This window comes from Carcharodon carcharias, chromosome 1, assembly GCF_017639515.1.
Source record: "Carcharodon carcharias isolate sCarCar2 chromosome 1, sCarCar2.pri, whole genome shotgun sequence".
Classification (NCBI taxonomy): domain Eukaryota; kingdom Metazoa; phylum Chordata; class Chondrichthyes; order Lamniformes; family Lamnidae; genus Carcharodon; species Carcharodon carcharias.
The window spans coordinates 20,203,270-20,219,935 of NC_054467.1; the positions used below are offsets into that span (position 1 = coordinate 20,203,270).

At 46.4% G+C, this 16,666-nt stretch overlaps 1 protein-coding gene across 1 annotated transcript in view; it reads left to right on the forward strand.

Moving 5' to 3' along the window:
* The window catches only part of hook3 (hook microtubule-tethering protein 3), a 144,946-nt gene extending 128,790 nt beyond the window's left edge, over positions 1–16,156 (forward strand). Inside the window, exon 24 of the mRNA XM_041194335.1 lies at positions 15,930–16,156. Coding sequence (XP_041050269.1) covers positions 15,930–15,933 — 4 coding nt within the window. The 3' untranslated portion in view covers positions 15,934–16,156. The remainder of the gene's footprint in view (positions 1–15,929) is intronic.
* Positions 16,157–16,666: the final 510 nt, after the last annotated feature.

Consider the following 16,666-nt stretch of genomic DNA (forward strand, 5'->3'; position numbering starts at 1 on the left):
ATCAGCAAATATCCCTACTTCTGACCTTATGATGGAGTGGAGGTCATTGATGAAGCAGCTGAAGATGGTTGGGCCTAGGACACTACCCTGAGGAACTCCTGCAGAGATGTCCTGGAGCTCAGTTGATTGGCTTCCAACAACCACAATCATCAACCTTTGTGCTAACTATAACTCTAGCTAGCAGAGAGTTTTCTCCCTGATTCCGGTTGACTTCACTTTTGCAAATGATCCTTGATGCCACCCTCGGTCGAATGCTGCCTTCATGTTAAGGGCAGTCACTTTCACATCACCTCTGGAATTCAGCTCTTTTATCCGTGTTTGTATCAAGGCTGTAATGAGCTCTGGAGCTGAATGGTTCTGCAGAACCCAAACTGAACATTGGTAACCAGGTTATCAGTGTTTGACAACTCAATAGCTTCCATCACTTTGCTGATGATTGAGAGCAGGCTGATGGGGCGGCAATTGGCTGGATTGAAGTTGATTTTTGCAATGGTGAAAGCACGTGATTAACCTGGAGTAGAAGCCTGTGGAAGGTGCTGTGAACATGGGTCTTGAGCTTATGATGAGTATGGACCATTATCTCCACACCTCCATTTGGTAAGCCACTCAAAAACTCATTTGAAGTAATTGCCACTGATCATCGTTGAAGACCAGGCATGTGCAACATCCTACCTAACGTATAGAAATGCTTCTAATTAGGCAACATTTCTCAGCATCTGGATACCAAATTGATATGCAGCCATGCTGATGGGCACTGCAAACATGTTCTCAAGCCAGCTGCTATATTTGGCATAGTGGGTATTTCATTATGACATTTTTTCTCTGTTCATTTTTATTAAAGCTAACAAAGAAATAATAAATCATGGCAGCAAACTTGATTGTTGTTGTGTCTCCAAGAGTACACCAATGACTGTGCCATCACACTTTCTTATGTTCAGGAACACATTGACTAGATTTGCGAGATGTATTGCCATGGCAATTCTATCCTTTTAAAATCAGATCATTTTAACAATGCAAATTGAAGCTTCAGCATGCTGTGAGGGCAGAATTTTATGGCCCTGTCGCAGCAGAGGCGGGGCTGTAAAATGCGGCGGGCCGTTCAAAAGTCCACTGACTTCAGCAGGACCGTAAAGTCCTGCTGGCGTAAACTTTTGCCCTGTAAGTTTTAGGCAAACAGCCCACAGTGACTTCCTGATCAGATTCTTGTCATCACAGTCAGACAACGGGCTGAATTTTCCTAGGTGGGTCATGATCCCGATGGAGAGGTCAATTCCAGGTCAGGAACCCAAAGTTTTCCATGACAGGGTGACAGATGCCATCTTCCCAGAGGTTTACTGCTACTTATTTAGTGAGTGCAAGTTTAGTGAGTAGCCAAGTGGTAGCCTCCTCATTTGCTGAGTTTAAGGTGATTAGTCAGCCTGCAGAGGGGACACTCTGTATAATTAAAGAAATTAGCATAGAAAGGGAGGAGGTTCTAAGTGGTCTGGCAGGCTTATACTTAGATAAATCTGCAGGCCCCGATGAAATGTATCCCAGGCTGTTGAGTGAGGCAAGGGAGGAGATAGCAGGGGCAGTGGCAATAATTTTCAACACCTCTCTGGCCGCAGGAGAGGTGCCAGGGGACTGAAGGACAGCCAGTGTGGTACCATTATTCAAGAAGGGAGGAAGGGATAAACCAGGGAACTACAGGCCAGTCAGTCTAATCTCAGTGGTGGGGAAACTATTGGAAGCAATTCTGAGGAACAGAATTAATCTACATTTGGAGAGGCAGGGATTAATCAAGGACAGTCAGCATGGTTTTGTTAAGGGGAGGTCATGTCTGACCAATTTGATTGAACTTTTCGAAGAGGTGACCAGGTATGTAGATGAGGGCAATGCATTTGACGTACTCTAATTGAACTTCAGCAAGGCTTTTGATAAGGTCCTGCATGGGAGACTGATAACAAAGGTAAGAGCCCATGGGATCCAAGGCAATTTGGCAAATTGGATCCAGAATTGCTTGAGAGGCAGGAAGCAGAGGGTGATGGTCAAGGGATGTTTTTGTGACTGAATGCCTGTGTCCAGTGGGGTTCCACAGGGATTGGTCCCTTGCTGTTTGTGGTTTATATAAACAATTTAGACTTGAATGTAGGAGGGTTTATCAGTAAGTTCATGGATGACACGAAAATTGGTGGGGTGGTAAATAGTGAGGAGGATAGCCTTAGATTACAGGAGGATATAGATGTGCTGGTCAGATGGGCTGATCAGTGGCAAATAGAATTTAATCCGGATAAGTGTGAGGTTGGGCAAGACAAACAAGGCACAGGAATACACGATGAATGGTAGGTCCCTAGGAAGTCCCTAGGATCAGAGGGACCTTGGTGTGCATGTCCACCGGTCTCTTAAGGCAGTGGGACAGGTAGATAAGGTGGTTAAGAAGGCATATGGGATACTTGCTTTTATTAGCCGATGCATAGAATATAGGAGCAGGAAGGTTATGCTGGAACTGTATAAAATGCTGGTTAGGCCACAGCTAGAGTATTGCGTGCAGTTCTGGAATCCACATTATAGGAAGGATGTGATTGCACTAGAGATAGTGCAGAGGAGATTTACCAGGATGTTGCCTGGGCTGGAGAGTTTTAATTATGAGGAGAGATTAGATAGACGGGGGTTATTTTCCCTGGAGCAGAGGAGATTGAGGGGGGACATGATTGAGGTGTTTAAAATTACAAGGGGCATAGATAGGGTAGACAGGAAGGAACTTTTCCCCTTGGTGGAGGGATCAATAACCAGGGGGCATAGATTTAAAGTAAGGGGCAGGAGGCTTAGAGGGAATTTGAGGAAAAATCTTTTCACCCAGAGGGTGTTACAAGTCTGGAACTCACCGCCTGAAAGGGTGATGGAGGCAGAAACCCTCATAACATTTAAGAAGTATTTGGATGTGCACTTGCGTTGCATGGCATACAAGGCTATGGGCCTAGTGCTGGAAAACGGGATTAGAATAGTTAGGTACTTGCTTGACCAGCGCAGACTCGATGGGCTGAAGGGCCTTTTTCTGTGCTGTAGACCTCTATGACTCTATGACTCCTTGGAGGTGGTCAATTCTGAAGCTGTCTCCAGGAGCCCTGTCCATTTAGAGAACGGTGGCCGACCTCCAGTGCTGGGCAGTCCAATCAGTGCAACCCATGGAGATGGCCACCAGCCACCTCCGTAGTTTGGGTGATGCCTGGGTATCAGCAGGAATGTTAGTGGCACCATAGAGACACTTTCATTGGGAGGGAAGTGGCTGCCAATGCCAGCAGGTCAGGCATTAGTGGAGACATCAGTTTCCATGAAGTGGTTACAAGAGCAGGCCTGCTGCTTGGGGGTAAATCAACCTTGTGAAAAATTTTAAACTCTCGAATGAGTCTTGACTCGAACCTACCTCTGCAAATCTGATCCAGGAATGGGACGCTGACGCAGCGAGAGGTGGGGGACGATGCGCTGTCAGGAAAATCTCTTGCAACCTGGAAAATTGAGGATAAGTGGCTCATGGCCAGTGGGTTTCTGCCGCTGCTATGTGAGTTGCCATTGACCTGCCTCTGGGAAAAGCAACCAGAGGCAGGAATATGTCAGGGATCCAACCCAGGAGCACTTTTCCAAATTTCCTCCTGCCCAGGCCTCCAAATTTACCTCCACGGGCCTGGGAAAAAATTCAGTCTAATGTGTTTCCCCACCGAAAATTTCAGAAGAATCAGATGGAGAATGACTAGATTATTCTCACAGGACCTTTGAGCTGTGTGTCTGCAATCAGGTCATCCACCCACTACTCTAGCTGGAATGCTATGTGGAGCGAAGAGACAAAAGAACAGAGGGGAAGGAGATAATAAATAGCAATTGTGGCAAAGAGAGAGTGAGACTAAGTTTCCTGGGTGTAATGCCCCCAGGATTGCCCAACCAGAGGGCACAGTGCACTTGAAATATCATCAGAGATCTGTAATGTACCCTTTCCATTGTGCTGTCTCTGAATTTCTGTTCTCTTTTCAAAACCCTGGTGGTGTTATGCCCGGCACAAGTGTTGGAATGCAAGCTACATTTTTTATTGTGTATCTAGCATCACAACAACCCTTGACCTGATTTCCTTTCCCAGCTCAGGTACATGATGTCCCTATATGAAAAGAAAATTCAGGCTTGTTTAGGGGAATGTGTGACATGAGAGTTTCTGAACCTGAAGGCAAAGTCACTCAGGCCTTTATTCATTTAGTCCTCTGCACACTGTTCCTGTTTTTATTGTAAATGCACAATGACATAGCGATTTCCTAGTATTTTGGTTGGCCTCACCTCAAACTCTGATATTTCAAACCTTTATTCAATCCCTCCACTGAACGTTCCATTGCAAAAACAGATTCCACAGGTATTGAGAAAACTGTCACCACAACTATTCCACCACCATCAAAATCTTCCTTTTCTTTTAATGCAAAAGTCATTGACAAGTGTCATCACATTGATTGTACAATGAAAACATGTTTTCTTGTTTAGCTAATTTTTCTTTTCTGAAAGGGATAGAATTTGGTCCAAGTCATTTTTTGGGCACATTCGTGATTCACACCCTGTGCCCACTGAGGTGAAGGTAAGCATTGCATAAATTTGCCACTTCCAGCTCATTCACCAAATTGAAGAGGAGAGGCGAGTGTCATCCATGCTGTTAGTTGCATCAGAGTTCAGCAGGGAGCTGAGAAGCGTGTGCTAACAGCACAAATGGTGGAGTCAGTCTTTTGTTCTTAAAGCCACTGTCACTCTTAAAAGGGAGCTGCATTGAATTACTCAAGACTGCTTCTGAACATTATTGGTGCAAATTGTAAACAAGGAAATTGGAACACCAGGGCAGAAAGAGGGCTACAGGTTCATAGATGCAGTGTTGGAGGCCTTGGTGGTGGAGTGGACATGAAGAGAAATGCCATGGCTCCAAGAGAAGCCAGGAGGCCTTCACGGACAACTCTTGGAATAGAGAGTGGGAGCAGGTTCCAAGGAGATCAATTCTCAACATCCAAACCCATGGACCTGGCAGCAGTACCTCAAGAAGGCTAATGATCTCACATGCATAGTCAAGATCAGTGAATGCTTCTACACATGACATCTCCTACCCACTACTCCACCAGCCTCTCATGCTGTTCAATGCACCACACCTCCATCATACACCCAGCAGCACTCCCTGGCATTCAGGACTCATGCCTAATATCTAGATTCTCAACCACATCCCCATCACATTCCAGCTTCTGTGCTGACCTCCAGGTCTGGAGGGAAGAAGACTTTCAGCTGGGACTGAAGTATGGGTGTCAATTGACTCTCATCGTTGGAAGGTACCAGCTCTTTAGCAGTGTGATCTGGACTCAGGCAACGCATCCTCTGTGGAAGACTATTCATGAAGAACAGTAGGCAATACATCAGTTGATTCAGTGGAACTAAGATCTGAATGCTGCCCAGCCACTAAAAGCACAACTGATTCTTCTAAAAAGACAACAGATACTTCATAAGGTGCATCGGTGAACGAAATAGATGAATCATTCTCTAGTACCTCAACCTCCAAGAGATCACTCAGTGCTGCAAGTGATTTTTCCTCATCACTCTCTAGGAAGAGGCAATTCAGGTCCAGCAGATCTCCATGGGGATGTTCATCGTCTGCTGCAACACCTTCTGCATCTGCCTCCTCTGGCCTTACTTTGTGAAGAACTGAGAGATTCATAGCATCACTCTCTGCCTTGGGTCTATTATACAGTGTCTCTGTGAAAGGAATGAATTTCCACTTCTTCTAAATAAAAGGCCAAAGATCGTGGCATAAAAGCCAGTGAGGCTTACGAGTGATGAGCATCATCTGGTTTCTCTAGGATTCCTAGAGGTATGGCAACATCGTCACTCAATAGGGATGTACATTGATTGTGAAGAACATAGAGAGAATCAACGATTTGTCACCATTGTAGATAAAAGAAGCAATAATCCTGTCTTTGATTGGAAGGTCTATGCTGCTTGGACATGGTAATTTGATGTCTGATGGATGAGGGTCATTAGCTGAAGCCAGTTGAGGTCAGTTGCTAATATGTTAACAGCAGCTTCAGTATCAATTTTAAAAATAGCATCAAAGCCCTGAACTTGGATTACAACTGATCAACTTACTAGATTAAGACTATCTACTTCTGCTAGGAACTCTGTACTTGCGTCTGTTCTTGGATTTTCCATTTCTTGGAAGGAATACGTTTTCATAAATACTTTCTGGTCTGCAACTGCGATTAAAATTGCTGGATTTGCAGAAATGCTTGAAATGTCCAGTCGTGCCACGCCCTTTAATGAGCAGCCTTGGCACTTATGCTGAATTTTTGTGCCACAATGCAAGCATCTCAAAACTGCTGCCGGCGTAGACTTTCCCACCTTTCTGCCTTGTTTGGCAGGCTTTCATATGGGCAGGGCCACTGCCCGTGGGCCTACCCAATCTACGGAGTCATGTGAAGCCTCGGAGCCACCAGGAATTATAGCCTGATTAAATTGGCCTGCCTCACATACTGGACCGCTTGACCCAAAGTAAGATCATCTTTGGTCCTCAGAAAATCGGAGAGATTTTCATCCCAGATACCCATAACTATGCGATCATTGATTAGCTCATCCTTCAGTGTCCTGTATCTGCAAAAGCTAGCTAGGTGATATACGACGGTTAGGAATAATTCTATTGATTCCCCAGGTCATTGTGGGCACTGGTTAAAATGTGCTTGTTCAATTACTAAATTTTGTTTTGGGTTAAAATAGGTGTCAAGGGCTTTAATAATGGAATCAAAGTCTGTTGTGGACTCCTGCACCCCCTTCCTCAGGAAAATGTCATCTGCTACTGGACTACAGCATAAAGAAAAGAACTGACTTGAAGCTTTTGCTCCTTTCCTTTTCAGTACTGGAGAAAATGGCATTTCCATAGCTCCCACTGTTGGCCTTTCTGAGATCCCTCAAGGCAATCAAACAGGCGGGGCAAGGGCAGGGACTCCTCATTAGGTATGGTCACCATTACCTCTCTCTAATGTGCCTCCTTCTTTTGCTGAAATTTTTTGAGCTGTTTTCAAAGGTTTCTTCACTCAATGGTCTCTTTGACTACTTGCATGCAAAACAGCAGAAGCGGCCTGGAACACACACAGCTAAAAATCCTACAACCAATGGATCAGATCTAAGCTCTGCAGTCCTGCCACATCCTGCCAGTTCTAAAAGGTGGTGGGCAATTAAATAACTAACTGGGGGAAGAGGCTCCACAAATATCCACATCCTCAATGATGAGGGAGCCTAACACATCAGTGCAAAAGACAAGGCTGAAGCATTTGCAGCCACCTTCAGTCAGAAGTGCCCAGTGGGTGATCCATCTTGACCTCCTTCTGAGGTCCCTAGCATCACAGATGCCAGCTTTCATTCAATTCAATTCAATTCAATTCACTCCACGTGATACCAAGAAATGGCTGAAGGCACTGGATACTGCAAAGGCTGTGGACCCTGACAACATTCCAGCAATAGTACTGGACATGTCCTGCACAACTAGCCATGCCCCTAACCAAGCTGTTCCAGTACCGCTACAACATTGACACTTAGCGACAATGTGGAAAATTGCCCAGGTATGTCCTGTCCACAAAAAGCAGGACAAATCCAACCCAGCCAATACCGCCCCCAACAGTCTCCTCTCGATCATTAGCAAAGTGATGGAACGTATCATCGACAGTGCTATCAAGCAGCACTTACACAGCAAAAACCTGCTCACTGATGCTCAGTTCAGGTGCCGCCAGGGCCACTCAGCTCCTGGCCTCATTACTACCTTGGTCCAGTCATGGACAAAAGAGCTGAACTCAAGATGTAAGGTGAGAGTGACTGCTCTTGACAACAAGGCAGCATTTGACCGAGTATGGCATCAAAGAGCCCAAGCAAAACTGAAGTCAGTGGGAATCAGGGAAAAAATCTTCCACTGGTTGGAGTCATGCCTAGCTCAAAGGAAGATGGCTGTGGTTGTTGGACATCAATCATCTTAGTCCTGGGACATTGCGGCAGGAGTTCAAGGCCCAACCATCTTCAACTGTTTCATCAATGACCTTCCCTCCACAACAAGGTCAGAGTATGTTCGCGGATGATTGCACAATGTTCAGCACCATTCACGACTCCTCAGATACTGAAGCAGTCCATGTCCACGTGCAGCAAGACCTGGGGTGGAATCACCCCAGATTTGCACTAAGTGCGGTAGTGGGCAAGAAAAAGAACATTTTAACCATCAACCGCAGTGACGGCTTTTCATTGTCCCAGTCCCACCTCACTAATCATGCATTCCCGGGAAACGTGTCGCTTTGCTGGTGGGTGGCCTCTGATTTGACAGCCACACCATCACCTTGCCACTTCCGCACTCTGGGTGACATATTTAAAATACAGCCAAGTGCATACCTCTCAGTGCCTCCAGCCCCGGACTGCTGCACAGAAGACATGGGCTCTACAGGCAAGAAAACTGCAGCCCCTGGTTTAGTGACGCATCCCTCAAGCACCATTTGGTTGCCGCGGATGCCCACCATGAGGTCCTCTACCCGTGCCCAGGCCACAGGAGGAGCAACAACATTACCAATCTGGCTTAGTAAATGGTGGCAGTGGTGGTCAATGCCAACGCCCTGCAAAAAAGGACAGCCACCCAGTGCTGCAAGAGGACAAATGATCTCCTCTGTTCTGCCAGGGTAAATCACTCTTCTCATCACTTTGAACTCTCACACTCACAAACCCATCACACATTCACAGTGATCTCACTCACTGCCAGTGCAAGGGCCATCACCATTCACTCTCTCACACACATCTTCATTGTCCTCATCCCGTCCATGGCACCAATCACCACTCACCACTCACACATACCAGGCATACTTATCATCTGGCCTGGCAGCTGTCCCGCTTATGCTCTCTCCATCTGTATTCATGCAGGACAAGCTGGCGCACAATAAGAGGGAGAGGTCACAGACTGGTGGAGGAACTCAGAGAGTGTCCAGCCCATCTGAATCCCCTCTTCCTGTGATCCCAGCAGCTCCAGTTCTGCAGGAGAAGAAGGTGCCACTGCCATACAGCAGGACCCTGAAAGCAGGCTGGGGCCCTCCAGGTCTCAGCCCTCCAGAGGATGCCCACCAAGGTCATCACAGGCAGGGTGTAGTAGTCATTAGGCTTCCACCACCTCTGCTGTGGATGTCAGGTGAGCACCAAGACATAGCGGCAGGGTTAGGAAAGTTAAGAAGATGTAGTTGCACAGCCTGGGCATGGGTGTTAATCACTTGTACATACTGTTCACTATTGTCAGTAAACTCTCAAGAATGTCTCCTTGCCTATGGCTCCTTGTTCTGATGAGCAGTGTTCGTGTCACTCAGATGTGAAACCTTTCTGCACAAGATAAAGGCAGGTGTCTCAGTCCAGGGCCTCTTCCCTGTGCTTTGTGCAGCCTTCAGACCACAGTGATGGTCCAGCCTCACAATTCCTGGACATATTACTGATGCCTGCACCTCAATGATGCTTGCCTTTGGTGCCAGAATGTCGTAGGCAGGTGTCACTGAGTTCCATCATTCTCTCTGTGTGCTCTCAGCACCTTTGAGATGGGGCTGGCTCTCCATCTTGTCAGCTTTTGTGACTGATGACGCTGTGCTCCTGAAGGGTCAGGTGCTGAAGGCTGATAAAGGTTTCACAGCTGCACCTCCATGATATGACCCTGATCACAAAGTGCAAGTGAGCTGCCCTCGGCCAGACAAGAGTCAGACATTCACAGAGGCAATGAGAAGATCTATGGAGTGTCCTTACTGTATGTTGTCATCATCCTCCCGGAATCTTACAACTATTAGGGCCTCTGCTGCATTTCCATGACAGGAGCCTTATCACAGAGGTTATGTGTGCTGCCATCAGCCAGACTGGAGTTAAACGTTCACAGATGCAATGTGAGGATCGATGGTGTCTCCTCACTGCATGTCGTCATCATCCTCCACAAACCTAGCCGCTCTGAGGGCCTCCTGAGCGCGCCTGCCTCATCTGGCCAGTGTGATGGCCTCATTGTCATCATCCTCGCCCTCAAGGACCTCCTCACCCTCAACCCCATTATTGCCCTCCTCATCGGAGGAGACATCTCCTCCATCTCCTCCTCAGCCAGCTCCACTCCCCATTGCAGCGCTAGGTGGTGAAGGGTGCAGCAGGCAATGACGATGCTTGACACCCTCTGTGGATTATGTTGCAGGGCTCCATCAGACCATTCCAGGCACCGGAACTGCATTTTCAGCATCCTGATTTGCTCCACCTAGTTGAGAGATGCAGCATGAGCCTCCTTATACCTTCACTCTGCTTCTGTCTGAGGCTGCCACACGGGTGTCATCAGCCACATTCTCTGAGGGTAGCCCTTGTCACCAAGGAGCCATCCCCGCAGCTGCTGTGGACCCTGGAAGACGTCAGGGATCTGAGACCAACTGAGAATGTAGGAGTCATGGACGGTCCCTGGGAACTGTGGGCAGACCTGCAGGATGCATTTGTGGTCGTCGCACATCAGCTGAACATTCAATGAGTGGAAGCCTTTGCGGTTGGCATAGTTGACCGCTTGTTGCCATGGAGATCTGAGTGCCACGTGAGTGCAGTCAATGGAACCTGCACCTGTGGAAAACCTGAGATCTGGGCAAATCCCAATCCTCTTACTTCCTGGTTTTCCTGATCCTGGGCGAAATGCACAAAATTTTGTGCCTTCGCAAAGATAGCGTCCGTGACCTCATGTATGAATTTGTGGGTGGAGGTTTGAGAGATCCCACAGAGGTCACCTATGGAGCACTGAAAGGAGCCACTGCGTAAAAATTGAGTGCCGCAGTCATTTTCATAGCCACTGCAGTGGATGCCCTCCATTTCCCTGTGGCGGCAAATCCTGCTGCAGGTGGCAGGTGTGACCAATCGGTTCCACGGACATGCGCAGTCTTCAGCGACACCGGTTCTCGGTCATCTAGCTAGGCGCTGACCAGCGATGGCTCACTGTGGCTTTTCAGCGGTGTGAGCAGGAGCCCCAGCCAATCCTTCTTCCTGAGGGCACTGCTTCTTCCTCTGCACAGCCAGGAGCCTCCATCGCTCCTTTCTTTGTCTCTCCTCTCTGTACACCATGAGGCATACAGCTAGGTCACCAGGCTCCATGCTCCTGATGTACATCTCCTGCAGGGTGAAAGAGCGAGATGCTTGGGTTAGCATGGGAGTTCGAAGAACCTCTCTTGGTTAAGTCTGAAGGCTCCTTAATGCATCGCAGAGAGTGCTGGGCATCACTTGGATGGCTAGAGTTTAATGTGCTGCATGGCTGCCCAAGACCCCACCCTCCTCCAACACACTGATTGGCAGCAGCTTTGCCCACTGGACTGCATGCTGTGCTCTCAGCTCAGGCACAGGCATTCTCCTAACCCGCACTGCAAGGCTGCACTGTTAGCTTGAACCATGGGGGAGACTGGTCCAAACCAGGATGATGACATTCCAAGGGGCTGTGAGCGCCTTCACCAGTGACTGCTCCGTGGCCAGCTTTAGCAAGGAGATTATACAATGTGCGCAGGCATCCAATTGTTCTGCAGTCCACTAAAATGCTCATTTGTTTACAGGCTGTGCCCGAGGGGTGAAAAGCTCTGGAGTATTTGGTGGCAATTTCATGTCTCTGCATTGCTTGAGTGAGCAGATAAACGAGAGGCCTGACTCCAAGCACCTCAATGTGGCTGTGCCGGAACAGTCTCACCTGCCGAGGAATGGTCACTTAATACAAGGTTTCCTTAATGTGTGGCCCCTTCCTTCCACCCCCTGCAAGAGCTTGTGCGCTACCATCAACTGCAGGGCAGCCCTTGCCCATCCCGCCAACTCACCTCAACCGCAGGGCAGCCCTTGCCTCGGCACCATGCTGTCAGCCAGCCAGGAAAAAGCGACTTGCCTGTGCCCTCGCCTGAATGCATGGCGCCTCAATATTGAGGTTCAACAGCTGACTCTCACGAGTGCTGCTCAACTTTACTGTGCACTCTCCTCCGAGTTCCCCTTGAAGTGCAGATTGCCAGGTGCACGCCTTACCTATGCTGCTGTGAAACAAGTTGGAGTGCAGTCACGCTGATGAGCTCATCTGATCCAGTGTGGGGAGATGATTCTGGCGAGCTGGGCTTATGATGATATGCAGACGTACTACAATGACATTTCTGATGCCTGATGGCGGGAAACGCAGCCCAACATTAATGGGCAGAGCGGACGACTGCAAACTGGATTCATGACATCGTGAAATCAATTCTTGGCCTTCCCGCCATATTGTACGCTCATGTCCGCTGTAATACCCGACACCAGCGGGCACGGAAAATTCCACCTCGTACAATAATCAGGCTTGTGTTGATAGGTGGCAAGTAACATTTGCGCCACACAAGGGCCAGGCAATCACCGTCTCCAACAAGGCAGAATCTAACCATCTACCCTTGACATTCAATGGCATTTTTATCACTGAATCCCCCACTATCAACATCCTGGGGGGTTACCATTGACCAGATACTGAACTAGACCAGCCATATAAATACTGTGGCTATCAGAGCAGATCAGAGGCTGGGAATTATGTGGAGAATAATTCACCTCCTGACTCCCCAAAGCCTGTCCACCATCTACAAGCCACAAGTTAGGAGTATGATGGAATACTCTCCACTTGCCTGGATAAGTGTAGCTCCAACAATGCTCAAGAAGTTTGACACCATCTAGGTCAAGGCAGCCAGTTTGATTGCCCCTCACCATCCACCACCTTAAACATTCATTCCCTCCACCACCAATGCACAGTGGCATCAGTGTGTACCATCTACAAGATGCACTGCAGCAACTCACTAAGGCTCCTTCCACAGCACCTTCCAAACCTGCAATCTCCAACACAAGAAGGACAAGAACAGCAGATGCATGGGAACACCACAACCTGCAAGTTCCCCTCCAAGTCACATGTCATCCTGACTTGGAACTATATCACTGTTTCTTCACAATCGCTGGGTCAAAGCCTAGAACTCCCTTCCTAACAGCAATTGTCACTCTTTATGCGTATTCCTACACCACATGGTGCTGCAGCGATTCAAGAAGGCACCTCCTCAAGGGCAATTAGGGATAGGCAATAAATGCTGGCCTAACCAGCAATGCCCAACGAATGAAAAAAACTACCCAGCTCAACCAATCTGTTGCTGAAAGCTACATTTATTCATAAAGAGCTGTAAGCAATTTATTTAAAGATCTGCTGCTGAGATCCTCATCCATGCTTTTGTTACCTCTGGACTTGACTACTTCGATGCTCTCCTGGTTGACCTCCCATCATCCACTAACCATAAACTCCAGATCATCCAAAACTCTGCTGCCCGTATCCTAACCCACACCAAGACCCACTCACCCATCACCCCTGTACTCGTTAACCTACATTGGCTCCCAGCCCACCAATAACTGAAGGTTTAGAAATCTTATTGTCATGTTCAAATCCTCCATGGGTCTCGCTCCACTCTGTAACACTTTGAGAGGTCTGTGTTCTTCCAAATCTGGCTTCTTTCACATTCCCCATTCCTACCATTGGCTGTCATACCTTCAGTTATCTAGACCCTACGCTCTGGAATTCTTTTCTTAAACATTTCCACCTCTGCATCTCCTTTAAGACCCTCCTTAAAGCTTACCTCTGACCTTTTTATTCACCATTTTGACAAATTGTGTTTGTATGTAGTACCTTGTGACACTTATCTATATTAAAGGTATTATGTTATTCTGTTGAAAGTGTCTTTTCTTATCTGAAACATTTCATTACAAATAGCAGTATTAGGACAGTGTTAACTAATTCCTTTTCCTATGTATTGATGAGGAGTTGCAGTGAAGTAGCAGTTGCTGCTGCTTAATAGTCTTTCATGCATTAAATCTTTCAAATATTGATGGAGCTAGCATAGCAGCTTGTGACCCAAGGGAAATAAATGAAGGGAAGACTTTTAAGACTTACGTTATCAGAGAAAGACACCACACTGTGGGATAGGATGCTTTAAATTGTTATCAAGCAGCTCATAAACAGCTTTATATATGTAACATTTCACATTTACTTTCCCCTTCTTGTACTGTATCCATGCGTGTCCTTTTGTGTTTTAGATGCTTTCAAGTTCATGAATTCAGCCACCTCTTGCCATGCTCCATATGCTATAAGTGCCATCCTTTCATAGCATGGGAGGCAGGGCATCCTGTCATTGCTCAACTTCCTGTAGTAATTATTCAATCGCCTTATTATCAAAGCAGGGTGCCTTTATGTTTGACACGCTGAAGGTTCACACAATATTTTAAACTGGACACTAGCTATTCATCCTTGTCATTTTCTATTTTGACCTTTAGGGATTGATAACTCTTTAACTCTTCTCAGGATTTTTTGAATGAAGTTGACAACTTTCCAAACTGCAGTCTCTCTGTAGTTCTCCCTGCATAGGTGTTCCCACAGAGCCAAGACTCCCTTCACACTCTATTCCAATTCCCCTCTCCTTTTTCACTGCCCTCGCCCATGTAATGGCACCCCATATTAAAATGAATCCCAACAGGAAATATAAGCACTAATCTGTGACCACTTGGTGGGAGAGCACTTCCAATGCACTGTCTCTGGGTTGTGGTCTTCAGCATAGGCTCAAGGAAAATTTACCTTAGCATCCATTTGGGTGTGGGTACAGTGTGATGATTGGTTCTAGTTTGAACAGGTTCAAAGTTAAATTTTATGAGGCGAGGCTCCCAGAGTTTCAATCAATGCAAGCGTGGATTGGAGAACTGAGGATGGAGGTTAGCCTATCCGTTTTGGAGTGCTCCCAATTCTCTGATGATTTAAAGTATTTCTGGGAAAATTAGGAGCATGGAAAATTGTGAATCACAAAACTTACCTATATATATATCCATCTATTAAAGGGTAGTGTGACAACATTTGCCGAATCAATCCGATATTTTTGCGTTATAAATAGTTATAAATTCTGTCCAATCTACATGATGTCCAGTCAACAGATTGGCAGCTCAGGAGCAAACTCCAACACAGCAATGTTATATTTTCAACTTCATCATTATTGCTTTGGTATGAAACTAAAAGCACCTAACAAGTGACCGGCTTGTTTTGTAAATGCTAATTAGAAACTGCAGTAATGCTGTCAGAATTCATTTATTTGTGTCCACGGTAACAAGTCCCTGGGCTTAATTTGAACCCAAGCTTTCAGAATTGAAGTGACAAGTGATTGGGATTAGGCTACTAACATTGCAGCTTTAAACTGCACAATAAATGCTTCTCCTTGCGGGTGGCATATTGTTACGGAAGTAGCACAGCATTTTGCCTCCTGACAGGAAAGCTGTGGAGACAGGTCCCGGGGGTAGCTGTCACTCAAATCCAGCTGTTTCAATTGGCTGGATTTCCTCATCTGTTCAGTCAATAAAGAGTAAGGTGGCTGTGAGGCAGCATATCTTTGGGGAATTGCAAAACTGCCTCAACTGCCTGAATTACACTTCCGCCTGACTGGCAATGGCCTAACCTTGGCAATGGCAACAAAGATGTATGCAGCTCAAGCTGTCATGACACTCTGTGAGGAGCAGTAAGTCTCTCCTGAAGCTGAGGAAACACGAGAGGGGATAACAATAATCCATTCTTTGTTATCAAAATTAGACCAAATAAAAATCTAAAGTGATCTGGTTGGAATGAAAAAGTACAGGATTTCATTGTCTCTTTTACTTGTTTTGCCTTCATTGCTATCAATTTTCCTGCTCATCTTTGCCCTTTTGTTCTTTTCCACATGTCCCCTACCTTTTCCCCGGTTCTGCACTTGCTTATAATCTTTTACATTTTCCATTTCTAAAGGCCCTAACTGTTAACTCTGTTTCTCTCTCAAATGATGCTGCCTGATGAGTGTTTTCAGTATTTTCTGTTATTATTTTACCAAGAGTGACCATATAATCTCTTCTAGGTGAGATCCAGAGACAGATCACCAGATGCCCGTGTGAGGGAACCTCAAAGGTTTGCCATCTCTTGCACCTCCAAGACTGCAGGCCAATTCTGGAAGTTCAAAAGCCGAAAGAGGGCAGGCAAGGTCACTGTACCTTTTATCTTTTGGGCTTCTTTACATTGTTACCAATTCACCATTCAGTCTCTAAAGTCAATGGCTGCATACCCAACACTTTATACTGCGCTTGCAAAACCCCTTCCTCCAATTTAACAGATCTATAATATAAATAAAATTCTGTGGATACTGGAAATCTAAAATAAAAACAGAAAATGCTGGAAATACTCACCAGGTCAGGCAGGATCAGCTGACAGAGAAACTGAAGTTAATGTTTCAGGTCATTAATTTTTTGTTGGAACTGGGGAAAGTTAGAGGTGTAACAGGTTTTAAGTAAGTACAGAGGCAGGGAAAGGGGAGAAGAGGGAAGGGAAGGGAAGGCCTGTGATCAAATGACAAGCTGGAGAGACTAAATGACAAAAGAGATGTTATTGCAAGGCAAAAGCAGGTGATAATGGGGCAAAGTAAAGAAACAAGAGATGAGTCTAGAGGAGTCATAAGAAGGAAAGGAAGAATCATTATCAACAGTTGCTGTCTGAGAAAATGGGGGCAGAAATCATAATTTGAATTTGTTGAACTCACTGTTGAGGCCTGACAATTGTAACTTCCACAGTTAACTTGGGTGCATTGAGTGTAACCACTGA